The sequence below is a fragment of the Vombatus ursinus genome, unplaced genomic scaffold (assembly GCF_900497805.2).
Source record: "Vombatus ursinus unplaced genomic scaffold, bare-nosed wombat genome assembly UNPS02007883.1, whole genome shotgun sequence".
Taxonomy (NCBI): domain Eukaryota; kingdom Metazoa; phylum Chordata; class Mammalia; order Diprotodontia; family Vombatidae; genus Vombatus; species Vombatus ursinus.
The window spans coordinates 180,976-197,019 of NW_020947661.1; the positions used below are offsets into that span (position 1 = coordinate 180,976).

At 36.4% G+C, this 16,044-nt stretch overlaps 1 protein-coding gene across 1 annotated transcript; it reads left to right on the forward strand.

Moving 5' to 3' along the window:
* LOC114034100 (olfactory receptor 480-like) lies at nt 1-939 on the forward strand. The gene has a single exon (XM_027849705.1). The coding sequence runs from the start codon at nt 1-3 to the stop codon at nt 937-939; it is 939 nt and encodes a 312-aa protein (XP_027705506.1).
* Nucleotides 940-16,044: the final 15,105 nt, after the last annotated feature.

A 16,044-nucleotide genomic window follows, 5' to 3' on the forward strand; every position in this document is an offset into this window, starting at 1 on the left:
ATGTCTGGCAATAACTGTACTGCTGTGACTGAATTCATTATTTTGGGGTTAACAGATGATCCAACCCTTCGTGTCATCCTCTTTGTGATATTTCTGGGTGTCTATGCTGTCACCTTAATTGGTAACCTTAGCATAATAATATTGATTAGAAATAGCTCCCAGCTTCACACTCCAATGTACCTCTTCCTGAGCCACTTGGCTTTTGTGGATATTGGTTATTCCTCATCTGTCACACCTATCATGCTCATTAACTTCCTTGTGGACAAGACCTCAATGCCTCTGGGTGGCTGTATGGCCCAGTTTTGTTTTGCTGCCACCTTTGGGACAGCTGAGTGCTTCCTGCTGGCTGTGATGGCCTATGATCGGTATGTGGCCATCTGTAGCCCCTTACTCTACTCCACCCACATGTCTACCAGGGTCTGCACTATGTTACTCATCACATCTTATCTGGGTGGTTGTGTAAATTCTTGGATCTCTACTGGTTGCTTATTGAATTTGTCCTTCTGTGGGTCCAATGAGATCAATCACTTTTTCTGTGATTATTCACCACTTTTGAAACTTTGCAACTACCAAGATGATCTTGCTGAAGTTCTTCCTGCTGCCTCTGCTGGGTCAATACTTATACTCACAGTGCTAATTATCCTAATCTCTTATGTGTACATTCTCTTCTCTGTCCTAAAAATAAGCTCCATTGATGGAAGATGCAAGGCTCTTTCAACTTGCACCTCCCACCTCACAGCAGTCATTCTGTTTTATGGGACAAGTACATTCATTTATGTGTTGCCTAAATCCAACTACTCAACAGATGAGACTAAAGTGGTTTCTGTTTTCTACATTGTAATGATTCCCATGTTGAACCCCTTGATCTACAGTCTAAGGAACAATGAAGTAAAAGCGGCACTGAAGAAACTGATGAGTAGAGAACATCTTTTTTTATGAACTCAACTCACAACAGGTACTTATTAAGTACATATTATGTCTCTAGCATTACATTCGATTTCAATGATGCAAGTACCCAAATGAAACATTCCCTTCCTTCAAGGATCTAATAGTCTATTGATATAATGATTATGATTAAGTGATACCAATTAATGGGTTTTGGAAAGGCACGTCACTTAACCGTGTTTGCATCAGTTTCTCATGTGTAAAATGAGCTGGAGTTGGGGGCAGCTAGGTGGTACAGTGGATAGAGCACTGGCCCTGAAGTCAGGAGTACCTGAGTTCAAATCTGATCTCAGAGCACATACTTGACACTTACTAGTTGTGTGACCCTGGGCAAGTCACTTAACCCCAATTGCCTTAAAAAAACACTTTGTAAATTGGGCAGCTAGGTTGCACAATGGATAGAGCACTGACCCTGGAGTCAGGAGGACCTGAGTTCAAATCCAGCCTCAGACACACAACACTTACTAGCTGTGTGACTCTGGGCAAGTCACTTAACCCCAATTGCTTCATCAAAAAAATAAAATAAAATGAGCTGGAGAAAGAAATGACATATCATTCTGGTATCTTTTCCAAGGAAAAACCCAAATGGGTTCATGAAGAATCAGACATGATTGAAATGACTGAACAACAACAAAATTCACTGTGTGTGTTATTTTCTTGGCTCTGCTATCCTCACTGTATCAGATCATGTAAATAATTTCTATGTTTCTGTCTTAATTATATTTTTTATTTTTTACTGCACAGCAGTATTTCATTATGTTCACATGAGAAAATTTGTTTAGCTTTATCTCTTTGTTACCAGAAAAGTGGTGCTATAAATTCTTTGGTCTATGAAAGGAGTTTCTTTTTATCACTGACAGCCTTTGTGGCATAATACACTCATAAAACATATTCTTTTTTCTTTGAGATACCTCTTTGTGAGGGATAAGGAGGGAGAGATACTAGAAGAAGTTTAGGTTATATTTAAACAAAAAATACTAATAAAAAATCATTTAAAAAAAATCTCCACAGTCTTTCTCCTTCCTACATTTTCAGTCTTATGTCTTACTCCCATCCATGCAGTGTAAAATCTAGCTGTACCGGATTATTTGCCATTTCCCACATATGACACTCCATCTTCTATGTCTTTACACTGGCTGTCTCACATTCCTGAAATGTTTTTCTTGCCCGCCTTTTCCACTTAGTTGCCCTGGTTTTCCTAAAGATAGTTCACATTCCACTTTCTGCCTTAAGTGTCTCCTCTCTAGCTAACGGTAGCTTCCTCTCTAAGATTACATTCTTCTACTCTGTCCATAATTTGTATCCACTTAGTTATTTACATGGTGTTTCTCCCAGTACAAAGTGACCTCTTAAAAGGCAGGAACTGTTTTCTTTTATTCTTCTTCGCTTTCCAAGTTATAGCATAGAGCTGGCATATAGTAAGCTCTTAAAATTCTTGTTGACTGGTGACCAACTTGATTATCCTCCTTTGGATGATCTCCAGATTTTCAATATTTTCTTAAAATAAGGAGGTCGGGAGTGAAAATAATATTCCATATCTGGTCTTATTAAAGCAGAATCCAGTGGAATTATCAACTTCCTAATTTTTTAATAATCTTTCATTTTTTTACAATTGCAGATAAAAATTTTTAACAATTGCATTAAAATTTTTTACTTCTAAATTTTCCCTTCCCTTCCTTTTGTATGCCCTCACTGAGAATGCAAGCAATTTGATACAGGTTATACATGTGCAGTATGGAAAACATATTACCTTACTAGTCATTTTATGAAAAAAACACAGATCTCCTTCCCCACCCAAAAACAACAACAACAACAACAAGACAAATAAAGTTTTTAAAAAAATATGTTATATATGCACTCAGACTCCATCAGTTCTTTCTGCAGAGGTGGATAGCACTTTTCATCATAAGTCTTCCTGAATTGTCTTAGATTGTTATATTGCTGAGAATAGCTAAGTTATTCACAGTTCATTACCATACTCTATTATTCTTACTGTGTACAATGTTCTCCTGGTTCTGCTCACTTCACTTTGCCTCAGTTCATGTAAGTCTCTCCTCATTTTTTGAGATCATCCTGCTCCTCATTTGTTAGAGCACAGTATATGCCATCATGATCACATACCACGACTTGTTCAGCCATTCCCCAATTGATGAGCTTCCTTTCAATTTCTAATTCTTTGTTACCATAAAAAAGCTATTGGAAATATTTTATACATGTAGGTCCTTTTCCTTTGATCTCTTTGATGTACAGATCCAGTAGTGGTATTGCTCGGTCAAAAAATATACACAGTTTGAAAGTCCCTTGACCATAGTTTCAAATTGCTCTCCAGAATGTTCAGACCAGTCCTTAACTCGATCAACAATGCATTAGTGTCCCAATTTTCCCACATCCTCTTCAACATTTGTCATTTTTCTTTTCTGTCACATTAGCCAACCTCATATGTGTGAGGTAGTACCTCAGAGATGACTTAATTTACATTACTCTAGTCGAGAGTGATTTTCATGTGACTATAAAGTGCTTTGATTTCTTCTGCTGAAACCTGCCTGTTCACATCATTGAACATTCATTAATTGGGGAATGACTTTTATTCTCATAAATTTGACTCAGTTTTCTATATATTTGAGAAATTAGGCCTTTAAATTTACCCCCAGTTTTCTGCTTTCCTTCTAGTCTTGACTGCATTGATTTTGTTTGTGCAAAACTTTTAAAATTTAATATTGTCAGAATGATCCATTTGACATCCCATATTGCTCTGTTTCATGTTTGATCATAGATCCTCTCTTATCTATTGATCTGACAGGTAAACTATGCTTATGATATCACTTTTTATGTCTGAATCATGTACCCATTTTGACCTTATCTCTGGATACAGTGTGAGATATTGGTCTATACCTAGTTTCTGCCAAACTTCTTTCTAGATTTCTTTGCAGTTTTTGTCAAATAATGTTTTCTTGTCTCAAAAGTTTGGATCTTTGGGTTTATGATATACCAGGTTACTATGGTGATGTGCTACTGTGTATTTTCTACCTAATCTATTCCACAGAAGCACCATTCTTTTTGATGATTCCACTTTGTAATACAGTTTGAGACATGGTATGGCTAGGCCATCTTCCTTCACATATTTTTTTTTCATCAATTTCCTTGGTATTCTTGACCTTCTGTTCTTCCAGAGGAATTTTGGTATTATTTTTCTTATTATTTTTCTATCTGTATAAAATCGTTTTTGATTCCTTGATTGGTATGACTATGAATAAGTAAATTAATTTCAATAGAACTGTAATTTTTATTTTATTGCCTCTGCCTGCCCATGAACAAAAAAATATTTCCCCTATTCTTTTAGATCTTACTTAATTTGTGTGAAAAGTGTTTTGTAATTGTGTTCATATCATTTCAGGAACTGTTTTGGCAGGTAGACTCCCAAGGATTTTATACTGTCTACAATTATTTTAAATGGAATTTCACTTTCTATTTCTTGCTGTTTAACTTTGTTTGTAAGATATAGAAATGCTGATGATTTATGTAGGTTTATTTTATATACTGCAACTTTACTTGAGTTGTTGATTATTTTAACTAGTTGTTTAGTTGATTCTGAAGGATTCTCAAGTATACCAACATATTATCTGCCAAGAGGGATAATTTTCTTGCCTCATTTTCTATTCCAATTTGAATATTCTTCTATTTTTTTATTCTTTTGATTTGATTTGATTTTTTCCCTGATCTCTAATTGAATCATTAGCTTCCACTTAGTCAATTCTAATTTTTAAGGAAATATTTTCTTCAGTGAGTTTTTGTACATCCTTTTACATTTGGGCAATTCTATTTCTTAAGGAGTTCTTATTTTCAGTGAATTTTTGTTCATCATTTTCCATTTGGCCAATTGTGCATTTTAAGGATTCTTCTCTTCAATAGATTTTTTTGTACCTCTTTTACCATTTTGCTTAATCTGTTTTTTAAAGTGCTATTTCCTTCTTTTTCTTCTTCTTCTTGTTCTTCTTCTTCTTCTTGTTCTTCTTCTTCTTCTTCCTTTTTGGTGAGGCAATTGGGGTTAAGTAACTTGCCCAGGGTCAGACAGCTAGTAACTGTCAAGCATTTGGTCTGAGGCCAAATTTGAACTCATATCCTCCTGACTCCAAGGCCGGAGCTCTATCCACTAGCTGTTTGTTAAAGTGTTATTTTCTTTTGTAATTTTCTTTGCCTCCTTTGCAAAGCTATTTACTTCCCCCCCCCCCAATTTTCTTGTATCACTCACATTTCTTTTCCCAATTTTCCCTCTGCCTCTCTTATGTGATTTTTAAAATCCTTTTAAAGCTCTTCCAGAAGTTGTTTTTGGTCCTGAAACTTATTCATATTTTTCTTTGAGGTTTAGCATGTAGCTCCATTGATTTCCTTGTGTTCTTCTGAGTTTGTGTTTCAATCTTCCCTGTCACCATAGTAACTTTTTATGGTCAGGTGTCTTTTTTTTGTTTGTTTGTTTGCTTATTTTCCTAGCCCTAAATTGCCTTGGGCTGGAAAATTGTTTCACTTTGACCTTTTCTTGATTTAGCCGCTCCAGAATTCATTTTGAAGAGTTATTTTAAAGTTGTTTGGAGGGTAATTGAAGAGAGTTCAGGCAAGTCCCTGCCTTTTCCCTGCCATCTTGGGTCTGCCACATCACCTTCATAATTTTTGATCTTGTGCTTCTCTTAATTCAGCCTAAATTTGTATTATTCCTTCTCATTGACATGATGCATTATTCAAAAATGAGTACCTTTCCCATTGCATTGTAATTGTCATTTTTTTTAACTACTAATTTACCATTTAACTTTGATTGTAATTCTGCACTGTCTATTCTGTTCTGTTCTATCATTTCTGCCTTTTACCCAACATGACATAATTTGGGAAATAATCATTTTATAATATTATCTAATCATAATCACTCCATAGAATGATTTGAAATCTGACAGTGTGAGTCCCTCTTTCTCTTTCTCTTCATAATTACCCTTTATATTATTGTGCAGTTCATATAGGCTCTTGGGATCCTTATCCCAACTCACACTAACACTGATGAGTCGAAGTCCGCAAAGCAAGGCTGGCTATGTCTGCCCTCAAGTTAGTAAGGGTAACCACAAAGTAGTATGTAATTTTATACAATACTATTAGCTTGAATCCCTGTCCCTATTCTGGCATGTTATCCATAACATCAATCTCCAGTGCCAATTGATATCTCACTAATATGATTATTTGATGCAGTGTTTAGTTCCTCAATGTCATTTCACCAATTGCCATCAATTAACTTTACAAAGGGATATTTACTGAGAAGATATAGCCCAGCCAGAAGTTAGAAACATATGCCTGTGGACCATTAGCATACTCTCCTATACTACCTCAGTCCCTGGGAGAGCAGGCTTAAACTGAAATCAACGGCTGCAAAGCATTGATTCTATCAGGTTCATTTCCAAATGCAGGGTAGCCAATGAATGGTCTCTCTCTTGCTTGTGAGAGCTGGGGTCTTGACTGTGAAATCAGTACCTTACTGGGATAGTTTCTGATTTTTTTTAGTGCTCTGCTAGTTGTCTGGAATTGGTTACCTACAGAATCTGGTTTAGACGCCTGTATTCAAACCTCTGACATCTTGTTCTTCTTTTTGAAACACATCGTCTCAAGTCTTCTTAGCCTTCATCTAATAAAAAGTCAGAATAGACACAACAAAGGCAGAAGCAGATACTGGACCATATATACATGGATTCATATCACTTGGGTGGAGATATGAGGCCACTGAAACTAGTTTGGAATGTTAGAAATTTTCCTTACTAGAAGCTTGGAGCATTGTGTTTAAATTTATAATTTTTTTCATCTAAAAATTCTCTAAAGCTGAAGAGGAAACCACATTGACCTTTGGGGACAAGAAATCATACCATAGGCTTAAAATGAGCTAAACTTTATAACAGAGTTACGTAGGGATGGTGTGTGGAACTTTTGGAGAGTAAATTGACAAACTGTTAAGGGGCAAGAGAAGTATTGTTCTGATTGTGTTTCCAGAGCAAGTTAGTGAGGAGATGGGGTAGGATATGATGGAGGTATATATTGTGATATGGTGGTTCTTGAGAATATGGCCAGGCAGCAATGTGAGGCATTGCTGGAGCTGGCTTGGCCTGAAATAGAGGAACAAGTGAGGTACTTATTTTTGTGTACTAAAATGGAAACTTCCTAAGTAGAAGAAACATTGTATTGAGTAGAGTTTGTTATAATAATTTTTACTTTAATATTGAGTTTAGTTGTCTCTGAAACCTCTTGTAACCATATATGTTGCATGCTAAAAGTTCAACAACTTTTTCTTTTTATAACTAGTGACAAAAGCCTGAATGGGCTATGTTCCCACTCCTGAACTCAAATTGTTGGTTGTTGGCCTTTGTTCTTGAAGAGAACTAAAATGACATCACTATGTTGGGGTCAAGGTACGGTGTGTCTGACTGGCTGATTAGATCAATATGAGCTCCCTGTGATTGTCATAGTACAAACTATATCCTTTTCATTTATAGAGATGGACAATGGAGGCATCCTTGAATTCCGGAGGGATAATCTCCTCTTGCCATATAACCCAGAATATTTCTGTCAATTTTTGTATGAGCAGCTTTTTTATGACCCAACTGCCTTGTAAATCTCAGCTGGAATAGAATCAGCACCAAGAGCTTTGCCCCAGGAGATGAGCCTAATGGCATTCCCAACCTCATCTTCAGTTGGAAGTTTGGCTGGAGGGGGATTGACATCCATGTGAGATATGTGATCAGTGGCTTCAGCACTGATTGATGGTGGCCTGTTGAAAATACTATGGAAGTGTTCAGCCCATCTCTCCAGGACCATGTTCTTATCACTAACCAATGTGGCTACATCAGCACTGAATAGTTGAGATGCATCATACATTTTTGGCCCATAATAGCCTTCAGAGCATCATAAAAGCACTTTTCATTTCTATTATTAGTGTAAAACTGAATTTTGTCTGCCTTATTACTGAGCGAAGAATCCTGCAACTCTCTAAGCTTCATTTGCATTTTACTTTCTTTCTTTTTTATTGCCTACAGTTATTCTATTTTATTTTTTATTTAGGATTTTATTTTTCCCAAATTACATGTAAAAACAGTATTCAAAATTGATTTTTTTAAAATTTTGACTCCTAAATTCCCTCCCTTTCTTCCCATCCCCCTCATTGGGAAGGCAAGCAATTTGATATGGGTTATAATCATATAATCATGTGAAGCATATTTCCATATTAGTCATATTATAAAAGAAAACATAGACCAAAAAACCTCAATAAAAATAAAGTAAAAAAAGTATGTTTTGATCTGCATTCAGACTCCATCAATTTTTTCTCTTGGGATGAATAGCGTTCTCCATTATAAGTCCTTCAGTGTTGTCTTAGAGCATTGTACCACTAAGAATATCTAAGTTATTAACAGCAGACCATCTTGCAACATTGCCATTACTGTGTACAATGTCCTCCTGGTTCTGCTTATTTCTCTTTGCATGTAGGTCTTTCCAGGTTTTTCTGAGAGCATCTGGCTCATCATTTATTTTTTTTTTTTGGTGAGGCAATTAAGGCTAAGTGACTTGCCCAGGGTCACACAGCTAGTAAGTGACAAGTGTCTGAGGCTGGATTTGAACTTAGGTCCTCCTGACTCCAAGGCTGAAGCTCTATCCACTGCACCACCTAGCTGCTCTCTCCTCATCTCTGCTGGCTCCCTTCAAATCTCATCTAAAATCCCACCTTCTGCAAGAAGCCTTTCCCAGTCATCCTTGATCTTTGTGTCTTATCTCCAATTTACCACCTAGCTGCCCCTGGCTCATTGTTTCTTATAGCAGAACAGTACTCCATTACAATCATATACCACAACTTGTTTAGCCACTCCTCAATTGATGAGCATCCCCCCAATTTCCAATTCTTTACCACCAGAAGAGAGCTGCTATAAATATTTTTGTTCATGTAAGCCCTTTTCCTTCCTGTTATTTTTTTAAATCTCTTTTAGGATACAGGCCGAGTAGTAGTATTGCTTATTCAAAGGGCATGCATGGTTTTAAAAAATTAATTAATAAATTAATTTTTAATTTTCAACATTCACTTCCACAAGATTTTGAGTTCCAATCTTTCTCCCCAACTCTCCCCTCCCCTACCTCCAGATGGCATGCATTGAGAATACCCCTCTGCCCAATCTGCCCTCCCTTCTATCACCCTCCCTTCTCTTATCCCTTTCCCCTTCTATTTTCCTGTAGGACAGGATAGATTTCTATGCCTGATTGCCCATATATCTTATTTCTCAGTTGCATGTAAAAACAATTTTTGACATTTGTTTTTAAAACTTTGAGATCCAAATTCTCTCTTTTCCTCCCTCCCCACCCATCTTTGTTGAGAAGGCAAGCAATACAATATAGGTTTTACTTCTGTAGTAATGCAAAACACTTCCATAATAGTCATGTTGTGAAAGACTACCTATATTTCCCTCCATCCTATCTGGCCCCCTGTTTATTCTATTCTCTCCTTTGACCCTGTCCCTCCTCAAAATTGCTTCTGATTACCTCCTCCCCCAATCTGCCCTCTCTTCTATCAATCTTCCTCTTGTCCCCTAGATTTCCATACCCAATTGAATGTGTGTGTTATTCCCTCCTTAAGCCAAATCTTATAAGAGTAAAATTCACTTATTCCCTCTCATCTCCTCCATCTTTCCCTCCACTGTAAAAGTTTTGTCTTGCCTCTTTTATGTGAGATAATTTACCCCATTCTACCTCTCCTTTTCTCCTTCTCCCAGTACAATTCTCATTCACCCCTTAATTTTATTTTTTAGATATCATCCCTTCATATTCAACTCACTCTGTGCCCTCTGTCTATACACATATAAATATATATGCATATATGTATATGTATGTATGTATACATTCCCTCCAACTACTCTGATACTGACAAAAGTTTCATGAGTTACAAATATCATCTTTCCATGTAAGATGTAAAAAGTTCAACTTTAGTATGTCTCTTATGATTTCTCTTTCTTATTTACCTTTTCATGCTTCTCTTGAGTCTTGTATTGGAAAGTCAAATATTCTATTCAGCTCTGGTCTTTTCATCAAGTATGCTTGCAAGTAGTCTATTTCATTGAATTTCCATTTTTTCCCTGAAGGATTATACTCAGTTTTGCTGGGTAGGTGATTCTTAGTTTTAATTCTAGCTCCTTTGAACTCCAAAGTATCATATTCCCAGCCCTCTGGTTCCTTAATGTAGAAGCTGTAAATCTTGGGTTATCCTGATTGTGTTTCCAGAATACTTGAAGTGTTTCTTTCTGGCTTCTTGCAATATTTTCTTCTTGACCTGGGAACTCTCGAATTTAGCTATAATTTTCTGAGGAGTTTTCCTTTTGGGATCTCTTTCAGGAGGAGATTTGTGTATTCTTTCAATTTCCATTTTACCCTCTGGTTCTACAATATCAGGGAAGTTTTTCTTGCTAATTTCCTGAAAGATGATGTTTAGGCTATTTTTTTGATCATGGCTTTTAGTTAGTCCAATAATTTTTAAATGATCTCTTCTGATCTATTTTCTAGGTCAGTTGTTTTTTCAATGAGATATTTCACATTGTTTTCTATTTGGTTTTGTTTTATAATTTCTTGATTTCTCATAGAGTCATTAGTTTCCATTTGCTCCATTCTAATTTTTAAGGAATTATTTTCCTCAATGAGTTTTTGGACCTCCTTTTCCATTTGGCCAGTTCTGCTTTTTAAGACATTCTTCTGCTCATTGACTTTTTGGACATTTTTTTTGCTATTTGGGTTAGTATATTTTTTAAGGTGTTATTTTCTTCAGTATTTTTTGGGTCTTCTTTAGCAAGCTGTGGACTCATTTTTCATGATTTTCTTGCATCATTCTCATTTTTCTTCCCAGTTTTTCCTCTACTTCTCTTACCTGCTTTTCAAAATCCTTTTTGAGCTCTCCCATGGCCTGAGATCACTTCATATTTTTTCTTGGAGTCTTTGGGTGTGGCTTTGTTGTCTTCTTCTGGTTGTGTGTTTTGATCTTCTTTGTCATCAAAATAAGATTCTATAGCCTGAGTTTTTTCTGCTGTTTGCTCATGGTCCCAGTCAATTACTTGACTTTTTAACTCTTTGTTAAGGCAGGGCTCTGCTTCTAGTATAGAGGGTGTACTATCCCAAACTTCAGGAGTATTGTGCAGCTGTTTTCAGAGATACTTTTGAGGACCTGTAAATTTTCAGTTCTTCCAAGGTGGTATGATCAAAGGAGACATATTTACTCCTTTCTTGGCCTGGCTCTGGTCTATGAGTGACCACAAACACTCTTTTCTGCCTTGGAACTGTGAGCAGGATTCTCTCCACCACCGCCACAAGCTCTGCCATGCCAGTGCTCCTGCTTGCCCCAGGAATGCCACTCAGGACTGTGACCCAGATCCAAGCACGGGCAAGGTAAGAGAATCTTGCCTCAGTGCCAGCAAAGAGGTCCTTGCAATTCTTCTCTGATCAGCTACTTGATCCCCTGACCATCGGTGGGCCAAGAGCTCTGAAATCAGCCTCTGCCACCACCCTGGGAGCATACCAGGGCTGGGGCCAGACCACACTCCTCTCTCACTCAGGTCCAACAGACCTTACCTACTGACCTTCTAAGTTGTCTTTGACACTTGTGGGTTGAGAAGTCTGGAAACTGCCACAGCTGTGATTCAGTCCCCTGAGGCCTGATTTGGGTTTGCTGGGGCCTCCTCTTTTCCTATGTGGCTTATGCTGAACTATGCTCCAGTCCCAGTCCGGTGCAACAAACCTTTCCTATCAACAATTCAGGTTGTCTTAGGTTGGAAATTTGTTTCATTCTGTCTTTTTGTGGGTTATGCTGCTATAGAAATTGTTTAGAGTCATTTTTACAGGTATTTGGAGGGTATGAGGGAGAGCTCAAACAAGTTACTGCTTTTACTCTGCCATCTTGGCTCTGGCCCCTGGTTTTATAGTCCTTTGGGCATAGCTCCAAATTGCTCTACATATTGGTTTAATTAGTTCATAACACCACCAGGACTGCATCAGTGTCTCAATTTTCCCAACTCTCCTACAACATTTATAATTTACCTTTTCTGTTCTATTAGCCAATCTAATATGTGTGAGGTGATATTTTATAATTATTTTAATTTGCATTTCTCCAATCAATAGTGGTTTAGAGCATTTTTAATATGGCTATAGATAGTTTTAATCACTTTATATGAAAACTATTCATATGTTTTTATTATTTATCAATTGGAGAAAGGCTCTTTTATATTTATAAATTTGACTAATTTCTCTATATATTTCAGAAATTAAGCCTTTATTAGAGAAACTCGCTTCAAAATTTTTTTTCACAGTTATGATTGCTAACTGTATTTCCCTCTGTCCCATTTCCCTCCTGTTTTTTCTATTCTCTCTCTCCTTTAACCCTGTCCCTCCTCAAAAGTGTTTTACTTCTGACTACCACCTTGCCCAATCCATCCTCCCTTCTATCAGCACTCCTCACTCTTATCCTTTTCCCCTCCTACTTTCCTATAGGGTAAGATTTCCATACCCAATTGAGTGTGTATATTATTCTCTATTTGAGCCAATTCTGATGAAAGTAAGGTTCAAACATTCCCTGCCACATTCCCCATCTTCTCCTCCACTGTAAAAGCTCTTTCTTGCCTATTTTATTTAAGATAATGTACTCCATTTTACTTCTCCCTTTCCCCTTTTTTCCCCCAGTGCATTCCTCTTTCTCACCTTTTAATTTTATTATTTTGGATAGCATCCCATCATATTCAACTCATACCTGGGTCCTCTGACTATATATACTCCTAACTGCCCTAAGAATGAGAAAGTTCTTAAGAGTTGCAAGTTACGGAGGAATGTAAACAGTTTAATCTTATTAAATTCCTTATGATTTCCTTTTCCTGTTTACCTTTTTTATGCTTCTCTTGAGTCTTGTATTTCAAACTCAAATTTTCTATTCAGCTCTGGTATTTTCATGAGGAATGCTTGAAAGTCCTCTGTTTCATTGAATATCCATTTTTCACCCTTAAGGATTATAGTCAGTTTTGCTGGGAAGGTGATTCTTGGTTGTAATTGTAGCTCCAGAATATCATATTCCAATCCTTCTGATCCTTTAATGTAGAAGCTGCTGAATCTTGTGTTATCCTGACAGTGGCTTCATGATACCCGAATTGTTTCTTTATGTCTGCTTGCAATATTTTTGCCTTTACCTGGCATCTCTGCAATTTGGTGATAGTATTTCTGGCAATTTTCATTTTGGGATTGGTTTCAGGAGGCGATTGGTGGATTCTTTCAATTTTGATTTTTCCCTCTGGTTCTAGAAAATCAGAGCAGTTTTCCTAATATTTTTGAGATGCTGTCCAGGCTCTTTTTTTATTATGGCTTTCAGATAGTTCAATAATTCTTAAATGATCACCTGTGGATCTATTTTCCTGATCAATTATTTTTCCAATAAGATAGTTCACATTTTCATCTATTTTTGCCTTCTTCTGGTTTTGTTTTATTGTTTCTTGATGTCTCATAAAGTCATTAGTTTTTACTTGCTCAATTCTAATTTTTAAGATTTTTTTTCTTCAGGAAATTTTAAAAATATCTTTTCCAATTTGGCAATTCTGCTTTTCAAGGCATTCTTCTCCTCATTGGCTTTTGGTACTTCTTTTAAATAGTGTTTGACAAACTCAAAGATCCAAGCTCTTGGGACAAGAAAGCACTATTTGACTAAAACTGATGGGAAAACTGAAAAGCAGTTTGACAGAAACTAGATGTAGACTAATATCTCACACTATATACTGAGATAAAATCAAAATGGATACATAATATAGACATAAATGGTGATATTATAAGCAAATTAATTGGGACATGGAATGATTTCCCTCTCAGATATAGATAAGGGAAGAATTTATAACCAAATGAGATATAGACAGCATTATGGGATTTCCTAGACTTCAGCTGACTCATGGCATATATCAACTGTCCTATGGACATTTTTTGTGTCACATATTATACATGCTCTTACATTCCAGAAAAATTTATCAGGAGCCTTGAAAAGATTTTCAGTACTGTGTTTAAACATGGATAATAGTCTTCACTATGAATAGTGCCTTTGTTCCAGGATCTGTAATTGTCAGTACCACCTTTACACATGGATAATTGTCTTCACTATAAATAGTGCCTTTGTTTCAGGATCTGTGATTTCTAGTAAGCTGACTTTCATAGTTGGTCTTTCAGCTTCAATTTTGTATATGTGTAATCAGTGTGTCTTATGGCCTGACCAAAATGAATCTGGTGATATGATCAGGACCAAATTTCATAGTTAGTGAACACTGCCACAACCACAATTGCCACATGTTGATCTTAGAACAATTTTTGAGAGCTTCCATGGCAGATCATACTACTTTGGCTATGGTGCTATCCAATCTTGTTTTATTTTTTTTTTAATTTTTAAAAATCCTGGACAAACATAAATAAAGAAAAAAGTAATGAAGCTCCCTGAGAATTTAGAGAGCTTCTCACACAACTCACTGGTGTGTTTGTAATTTTCTCAATCCCAATGGATTTCAAAAGGCATTTTAATGATGGTGGCTACATTTGGTGCTAAGGTACTCAAGGGGTTATCTCCCAAATGTTATGAAACCCAAAATAAATATGGTTCTGCTATGCAAAGATAATAACTGGAGTCTAATGTAATCATCTAGCTGCATCAATAGGTACCACTGCTGTTCTTGGTTTTAGTATAAAAATTTTTAGATCTGATTATTGATTTGTAGCTCCTTTCAGGGAAGCTTATCTATTTCTCTTGACATACCAAACATTATATTGATTTCAGTTTTATATAGGGCTTTCATTCATCTCTCTCTTCCTCTCTCTCTCTCTCTCTCTCTCTCTTTCTCTCTCTCTCTCTCTTTCTCTCTCCCTGTCTCCCTCTCCAACCCCCCCAATGAGTAAGATTCATTCCTGATTTTGGTCTTCTTGTTTCTGGTCCCTTATAGGACCATATAATGTTAAAGATTTAGAAATGAAGTATATCCATTAAGGGTTGTTATAGAATGTTAGTAAATAAAATTCTGATCTCTCATAGGTGATATCATATACCCTGAAACATCACTACAAACAGTAAGTACATAATCAAACATAGTTAGTTAAGGAAAACTTAGGAGAAATCTTTGTGTACACATGACTAAACTTGTTTTATTTTATTACTTTCCCTCCACTTCTCAGATTGAAGCTTTGGGTGAGAAATTTCACTGATATATTTATTGGTTGATGTAATGGAAAGAGAAATGGACTTGAAGTCAAGAGAATTGAGTTTGAGTCCCACATCTGAGTCTTATTGGCTCTGATTGTGATTGTGATGCCAATATGAATGAGGCTTGAGGTTTTTGAAAATGCATTGTTGCCTTCCATTCAACTAATATTTTGATGTACACACTATGCAGGGTGTCCTATCCTATCCACTGGGTAATAAAAGAATAAAAAAGAATAAAATACAAAATAGTCCTTAATGTCAGGGAGTTTACATTCTACTAGAGAGGAAGGGATGAAATGTTTACAGAGATAAGTAAATACAAGATAAATTATGGTGGCATAGAGTTTTAGAAACTAGGCTTCCTGTAAGTGGTGGACCACTAGCTGAGACACAAAGGAAACTTGAACTTTTAAGAAGCAGAGATGAGCTAGGGAATTTGGAGCACGGAGGATGGCCTGTGCAGAGGGACAGAGATGGGGATAGAATTCTGGGTATGGAGTACAGGCACTAGCCAAGTTAGGCTGGAGTCTAGGCATGCTTGAGAATAAAGTGAAATAAATCTGAAGAGCAAGACTAGATTAACATGACATTGAAGTATAAATATCAAGTTGAGGGATTATTATTTTGTCCTCACCTTAGTAAGATATTTGTTTAAAGATTGAGTAAGCAAGTGATATGATCAGCCATGTGCTTTAGGAAGTTCATTTTTGTAGAATGGATACGTAGGAGGTGGTCAATTAATGTTTCTTCCATACATCAATAGAGACATCAAAATCTTAATCCTGATTCTAATCTTAATATTCTACTTTATTCTTTTCTTCTAACAGGCACTCTTTCCAAGGCAG

Bases quoted from the DNA above. Each gene is read 5' to 3' on its own strand.
- LOC114034100 (XM_027849705.1), top strand. From the start codon at position 1: ATGTCTGGCAATAACTGTACTGCTGTGACTGAATTCATTATTTTGGGG.